At 46.3% G+C, this 7955-nt stretch overlaps 1 protein-coding gene across 1 annotated transcript; it reads left to right on the top strand.

The window, feature by feature from the left end:
* Window positions 1–3762: 3762 nt before the first annotated feature.
* LOC107104140 (zinc finger protein aebp2-like) lies at window positions 3763–7949 on the top strand. Its single transcript, XM_015404069.1, has 2 exons — window positions 3763–4506; window positions 6466–7949. The coding sequence occupies exons 1-2, from the start codon at window positions 4223–4225 to the stop codon at window positions 6740–6742; spliced, it is 561 nt and encodes a 186-aa protein (XP_015259555.1). The 5' UTR covers window positions 3763–4222; the 3' UTR covers window positions 6743–7949.
* Window positions 7950–7955: the final 6 nt, after the last annotated feature.

The raw sequence follows: 7955 nt of genomic DNA on the forward strand, positions 1-7955 counted from the left end.
TGGATAAGCGTGACGAGCACCCCTAGAGGCCCATTTGCCACGAAATGCTAAACCAAAACACAATGATCCATCAAACCTTAGACAGCGACAGCTTGTCACGAAACTAAACACAGACAGTTTCCTAGGCCAATTTATATGTTATCAATTTTTCCCATATTTCTTTAAATTTAGCTTTTTTCTCCACTGTGAAAAACGGTGAATTAAATTAGCTGCACAGGTGTCTCTGTCTGGGAAAGGAACTGTCAATAGATCAGGGATCGTCTCTGTTCAACCGCCTGCCTGAGAGCCTCAGTCTGGACAACCCTCCCCCCCCATGGCTCTCCTGGTCCCCATGGATCTACTGACCTCAGTGTTAGTTTTCGCAGAACATTAACATGAAATATTCTTAAGGGATTTTCTTTTTGTAAATTCTTCCTTTAGTCGATGCAGTTTGAGTGCCAGTCCTACTGATGTCCTCGTCTCTTTCCTCACAATCTGAGATTTTTACCTTTGTCGACAGAAGACAAAAAATGGCTCCTAAGAATACACAGGGTTTGTCATGCGACTTCTGAACTTTGTGGATGGGTGGATTCTGTCACTATTTAACAGTAAACAGACAGATGTAAATATTGACCCTAACGACCTGGTGGATGATACAAAGCAACAAACAGAAGAGATGTGCAGTTTGAATGAAAACATAGAGAAGACAGAGATCCATGGAGTCATTAATCAGCCTAGCATTAATGTCGCTCCAACTTTAGAACTTCAATGCATTATTATTATAGTTGATAAATGATAATAATCAGTTATTAGAATATAAAGGTGGATGCTACTCCTCCTTACCCAGGTTTGTTTTTATACTGTGAAAATGTTAATAATAATAAGTTTAGGGATTTCTAGTAGGAACTTCCTTTTGCTGCAGCCAGGTTTCTGTGAACCCTACAGATTTCCAATGGAGCGATCCGTCCTAAACTCAGCAACAGTTTCATTCTTCTGGTTTTCTGCTCCTCCTTCTGGGCTAGTTTCTAACCAGCAGCTGGTTGTAATGTTTAGGATGACTGGTTTCCATTGATTCGCAGGAAGTTGTCTCTAACCTGCCCCGTCTTCTCCTCCCCGCAGCGCAGAACTGTACGTTGGTCAGCAGCGACACGTGAGCACCACCAGAACCAGCATCCCATAGAGCCCGACTGTAGCCAGCAGCACAGAGCATGATCCACGGCTTCCTGCATTCCCACCAGAACCACTCAGCGCCTGCAGCTCCATGCCAGCCTGGAAGCCTGCGAGGCACATGAAGCAGTGGCTGATGGGAATCCTTTGGAGGAGCTTGTTTACCTTTCAGAGCTTTTTAAAACCAAGTTCCTTCTTTCCCAACATGTTTGTGAACTGAAAATAGATGCAGTATTTTAATACAATGGGGCCCAGAAATAGATAGAATAGATATCCAGTCATTCAATAAATGAGAAGTTCATTTAGAGCAGTTTGGTTCCAATAACCCGTCAGTTAACGGGGATCCAGATAATGATGGTAGAAATATTTTAATACAGAAATGTGGGATTTAATAAGACGGTTTATTTTTAATCTGACAGATGTGTCTCATATATCTATACCCCCCTCCCCCCGCCCTCTTTGGGGTTTCTGCTGAAAACAATCAAGCAGTTTGGTAACAGCAGTCCTCCAGCCGCCGTTTAACGTCAGCGTCCATCACGCTCAGGACGAGGACCTCAGCCAGCGGCCCCGGAGACGCCTCTAACCTCCATGGCTCAAACCAAGACGCCTCCACTCAAACTAAATGCCCCCCCCCCCAGCTCTTCCAAGTTAGGAACCTAGCAGCTGTGATGGTAAACAGGAAGGCTCCAGGCCGGCTGCTGATGCCAAGCTAAGCGCTGCGCCGCCATGCTAACATGATCATCCTGGTCCCGTATGGAGAAGCGGCGCCCGCTGACAGGTCTCATATCCATGCAGTGCTTTAATTCACGCCCAAGTGACCGCCGAAGCTGAAGATCAGATTTCTGTGTAGTTTGAATCTGAAGGCTTCATGTTTTCTCCGCCTTCAGAACAGGTTATCATTTACTGTCATATATGCAGATGATATATATAGAAATTTACAGTATATATATATGTAAATCCAATATGAAGCCAGTTTTCCTTCAGAATGGTGCCACTTCATGCTGCTGCTCTTTCTATTCCCTTTTCAGAGGACTAACGGTGTTTTGTAATATTTATTTGGATCATCTGTTGGAGAGCATGCAGTGATCCCAACGTTCTGCTTCGTTTGGTTTCCTCTGTCTTTGCTTTGCTGTCAGACGGCTGTGAATAGCTGTGACGGGTAGCCGATAGCACACACACCAAGCAATAAGGAGGACGACATGTTTAAACTGTAAACAATCCACTGAAAGGAGCAAAGAAAAGATCTAAGATCTGAATATGAGAGCCGATATTATCAGATGTTAACGTGATTAGAGAGAATATGCAAAAAGATCAGAACCCATCAGTTTTATAATGTGTGAAATAAATGTTGACGTTCCTACAAGTTCCGCCTCTTCATGGATGAATGATGGATGGATGTTAATAAATGATCAATGAATGAATGGATGGATGATGAATAACTGAACTGATTTCATTTTGGCTTTTGTCACCTGGTAGAGAGGAAAAATGCTTCTCTCTGATCTGATGTTGAATTTCAAAATTAAAGCCTCTCAACATTTATAAAAGTTTCTGTCCGTATTGCAGAGAATCTCCTCATTTCCAGTCACTAATTGTGCTCCAGTGTGATAGTAGGGCAACCATCCGCGCTACGCACCTCAGGTCTGATGTTTTTATTATTTGGGTTTCATTTTTATTTTTCAAGAGGAATGAATCCAGCATTTAATGAGCCTTTAGTGGGTCAGTAAAGCTAAACCAGACCTCAGAGGGTTAACAGTGTTGGGATTATTTTATTGCTGTGTGAGTGAATTAATCCCTAATAAGAGCTGCCATTATCAGAACTGGTGTTTTCTGCAGTAGTTGATCTAACCGGGACACTTGGACACATTTACATCTTCATGATCACGAATGAATGAATGAACTGGAGGCAGAAACAGTGGATTAGTGTTTTTAATCTGGAACATTGAGTCTGATAAAGCTGCAGCCGTGATTTTATAAACAGAAATGATGGCAGAGCTTCTTCATCCATCAGATGATCCACCATCATGGAGCTCAGTAGCTTCATTACAGTCACTTTAAAAACTTTTCTACACTATAAAATAAAAATGGCCTCCAGCAGCCTGGATTAAACTATTAAAATAGATCAGTTAGATTATTATATTCAGATTATTGAAAGACATCTATAAATCTAGATCATTCTCATGAGCAGCCTGAAGCAGCCGCATCAAAATAAATGTTTTATTGTCATTACATGAATTAAAAATAAACTCTCAGGGCATAAAAATATTCTGTCCTTTAATAAAATTCTAGTGAAACCTGATTTATTGTCAGGTGTTCACAGACACAGCAGGAGGTTTTAATGTTTCACCAGGCTCTAAATTCCAGCTTATAAGGCTTCCAACCATAATCAAATGTAGAAATGCGTTTAAAAGATGCTGAAATCAGTCATTGCAAAGGCTGGCATGTTGCACTGCCCCCTGCAGTCCACTGGAAAACACTGCCTCTGGACCTTCTGGTCCATCTGCTCCTCGGGACCTTCTGGGCTGCAGGGGCGCCGGATCGCCGCCAGGGTGCGGTAGAGGGTCCGGTCTGTTAATATTGATTCTCTAAATCGGTTTTGCTGCAATAAATCAAAAGTTCTGTTTTCTCCACAGGATCCTTTGATCATCCTCTAACGTACCGATCTTCTGCTTCCGGTTCTGCTCCTCTCTGTAACCATGGTTACTGGTTCTGTTTGGTTCTGTTTGTTAGAACACGTGGAGCGGAGAGAACAGAACAAAGATCTTTGACAGGATGCCTCACTCCGCCCTGAGTTCGGAGGAGAAGCAGAACTTTCAGCAGTCGGTCCAAACTGGTTCGGTTCGGGTTTTTGGTGGTTCCGGTTCTATCTCTGAGCTCAGAGCTGAAGCAGCAGAAGCTGCTGTGGTCCCGGTTCTGTTGGACCGGCACATGTCCCAGTTTGGACCGTTATGGGATGTAAAGAACTGAGTGAGAATCCCTATAAATAGACCAGCTCTGGCCTAGCGGATGTGACGTCACGCCCCCCTGCTCGGCTTTATGTTTGAAGCTGGAAGCAGCAGGAGCCAAAGTTCTGCTCACAATGGCTCTGCTGAGGCCCCCAGGGACCCAGGATGGATCCACCGAACCGGAACCGGACCAACAGAACCTTCAGCCGCCGGGCTCCGGGGAGCCGAACCAGAACCAGGCGGAGGCTGGATGCGAACCCGAACCGGGTCCGAACAGCGCCGGGTCTACCCCGGAGGGCTGCCGCGTTCCTGGAGCGGAACCAGGGGGGGCGGAGGACGGGCCGGAGCCCCGCGGAGGAAGCAGGCCGGCGGGCCGCAGGGAGGGGAAGCCTCTGACCCGGATGAACTCTGAGGAAAGGTCGGTACCGGAGGGAGGGGGGTCCGTTCTGGTTCTGATTTCTGATGAACAGAACCTTCAGCATCTGTTCTGTAGAACCCAGCTGGCAGGAAGTGACGTCAGGGTTTCCCTGGTAGCGGGTGAGGCACGTGGGTCGATCACAGGTGGATGTTTACCACGTGGCCGAACCTTTAAACCCAGACTGGACCCGCGGGAGGTTCGGCTCCTTGTGGGTCCAGGTTCTGGTTCTGGTTGGTGGGTCAGAACCAGTCGGGTCCATTCAGACACAATCAGCTCCCAGTTAGGTTCTGCTGGTTCTTCTTCCCAAACAGAACCGGACGCAGATGGCCTTTGGTTCTGTGATTTCTTCTACTGGTCAGACCTCTGGTACCAGAACCTCTGAAGGAGCGGTTCTGTTCCAGGAACTCGTGATCCAGAAGTTCTGGTCTGAGGAGGTTCTGGAGCAGAACCTCCATAGGTCTGGTCAGACTCGGTACCAGTGTGGTCTTGCTGGTTTGGACCTTAGAGAACCCAGTGGACCAGAACCAGTAGATGTTCTGGACCTTCTCACTGCTTTTGGGCAACGGCAGAGTTCTGGTTCTGATCCAGTCCAGAGGTGGAGACCCGTTTGGATCGCAGTCTGTCAGAACGCCGTATGCCGTCTGGTTGGTTGGTTGGTTGATTGATCTCACAGTGGAGAAATCATCAATTAACCATCAGCTCAAATGTCAGAGAAGAAGAAAGAGCCAAAGGAATGAAGAGGTGCATGATGGGATATATACAGTCTATACAGGGGGTTCATATAGAACAGATTTTTATCTGTTTCTATAGTAGGTTATTGCCCAGGGTGTTTATATAGATGGATATTTATATATATATTAATTGCTCAGGGTGTCAGATATAGAGAAACAGGTTATTTCACAGGGTATTAAATAGTAATTATTCTCCACTGCAGCAGTTATTGTGGTTGTAGCGTCTCATTGTAGAGTCTGGTTGCAGCAGGGATGAATGACCTGCAGCAGCGCTCCTTTTTCCAAACAGGCTGTAAAAGTCTTTGACTAAAGGAGCAGCTCAGCTCCTCTCCAGTCTGCTGCAGAGGGTGGAAGGTGGCGTCCATGATGGATGGACGCTTGGACAGCAGCAGGGACCCCTTAATTATATATATTATATGAAATCAAACTAGTCCTATAGTCACTCTATTACAGATGGAGTAATGTAACTAAAGTAATCCCTCCCTGGGATTATTAAAGTATTTCTGATTCTGATTCCTGGTTGATGGACAGGTGTTGTGAATGAAACGGTGCCCAGCTTGAAAGAGCTCCTGTGTGTCTCTGAATGTGAGCATTGATGACTGAAAGACATCTTCTGCCTCCATTTATCTGTTTACTACAGTCTGTTGAATTCGTGTTAATGTGGATTTAAAGACATTTCAATTAGTGGAAAATTAGAACGCTGTACATGAAAACAAACCAAATTTAAATTCCCGCATGTTTTTAACTTATTTTATATAAATATTGACTAATATGGTTTTAGGTGTTTTGGCGTCTGCTCTGTCGGGTCCGACTGTTTCTACATGGAAAATAGAATCAGTGGAATCAGAGCTGATCTTATTTTGCTGCTTGTTACGCTGCTGCTCATCTGAGCGCATTTATATCAGAACATGTCTGCCGATCCGACGCGGTACGGCGGTCCGATGGAACAGCAGCCCGTATCTGCGGCGTGTTCTGGGGTTGAATGAGTCGTTTAACCTGCTGACGTGATCCGATCCGATCTGCTGGTTCTAAATGATCTGCATCCATTACACCCAGAAGCAGCCGGTTCTGAAAGGGAAGCTTGGTTCCGTGAGGCAACCTATTAGAACCTTACCATCCATGTTGGCTACAGTGGTTCTGACCCGTATCCATGGAAACCCAGATAGCAAATCTCTTCCTCCTGGTTCTGTTTGGTTCTGAAGCTCTGTCCTTCTGCTCTGTGTTCCAGCATCTGCTCCATCCAGATGGACGCCGACAGCACCGCCTCCAGCGGCCGCTCCACCCCCGCCACGGTCACCGGGCCGGGCGGAACCGGGCCGGGCGGCGCCAGCAAGGCTCTGAGCTACACCTGCTGCTGGGACGACTGCCAGCTGCTGTTCTCCTGCAGCCCGGACCTGGCCGAGCACATCCGGGCCACGCATGTGGACGGACAGAGAGGAGGGGTCAGTCTGGATCAGAACCAGAACCTGCTGGATGGGTTCTGCTTTTTCTCTCTGCTGCACTAATAGCTGGACCTGAGCTAAGGGGGGGTGAGGTTCTGTAGAAGTTTGATCCAGTTGCTGTAGATGCTGCAGGCAGGAAGGATCTCCTGTAGAGGTCTGTCTGCAGTGGATCTGGATCAGCCTCTGACTGAAGACTCTCTGTTGGTGTTTAACAGTCTGCTGAAGAGGATCAGACAGCTGGGCCTTCAGTCTGTCTGTCAGGTAGTCTTTGATCCAGGTGGTTGTTGATGCCTCCACCCGAGTCTGATGGAGTTTCTCTCAAAGTCAGTCAGGCTGAATCTGCAGAATCAAAGACCAGGATCCTCACAGTGCTGCCTGCCTGGTCTAAATGACAGTGGGTTTGTGGCTGATGACATCATCAACTCCACGGCGAGTCTTTTTTCTGGAAAAAGGCAGGAGGTCTACCTTCAGAGATGTAGTCTCTGCCATTTACATAAAATTAGTCCAAAGGTTTGTTTTCTCTGGTTCAGCAGCTGTTGGAACGTTGGCAGCGTAGCAGAGAGTGAGACGTGATTCAAATCACCAGTTATTATCACAAATGCATTTGGCTGCTGTGTCTGTAGCTTAGCAACAGAGCTGATGACATCACATGCAGTGATGGCAACAGCAGAAGGTGGAATATAAACGGTTACCAACAAAACACTGCTGAACTCTCTGGGTAAATAATATGGATGAAAACCAACAGCCATCAGTTTAATATCTGGGCTGCAGAGATGAATCTTCACCTTAACATCATCTGTCCTGGATGACATCATCTGTCCTGGATGACATCATCTGTCCTGGATGACATCATCTGTTGTTCACTAATGCTACTAACCACCTCCTTATAGTTTTCCAGTCTCCTTTAAATCTCTGCTGGTTTGCTCAGACAGCAAAGAGACACTGCAGTCTGAGATATGATCCTGCAGCCAGGTTTCAGTTAAACACAAAATATTGCATTGCTGATATTCTGACTGGGTCCTTGCTGGGACTGGGAGTTCTTCCAACTGGTTTCCTAAAGATCTCATATTGCCCATGATGACTGATGGAAGAGATGGTTTATATTTCCTGCTCCTCTATCTCCTCCTGCTCTGCATCCGCAGCACCTCCTCTGTTTCAACTCGTGGAAGTAGATGTTCATTAGTAGAAGAGATAGCTTTAGTTCTGGTTCTGCCCTCGGTCCTCCTTAAAGCTGTGGTTCTGGTTCTGCCCTCGGTCCTCCTTAAAGCTTTAGTTC

The sequence above is a fragment of the Cyprinodon variegatus genome, unplaced genomic scaffold (genome assembly GCF_000732505.1).
Source record: "Cyprinodon variegatus isolate N-32 unplaced genomic scaffold, C_variegatus-1.0 Scaffold1627, whole genome shotgun sequence".
Classification (NCBI taxonomy): Eukaryota; Metazoa; Chordata; class Actinopteri; order Cyprinodontiformes; family Cyprinodontidae; genus Cyprinodon; species Cyprinodon variegatus.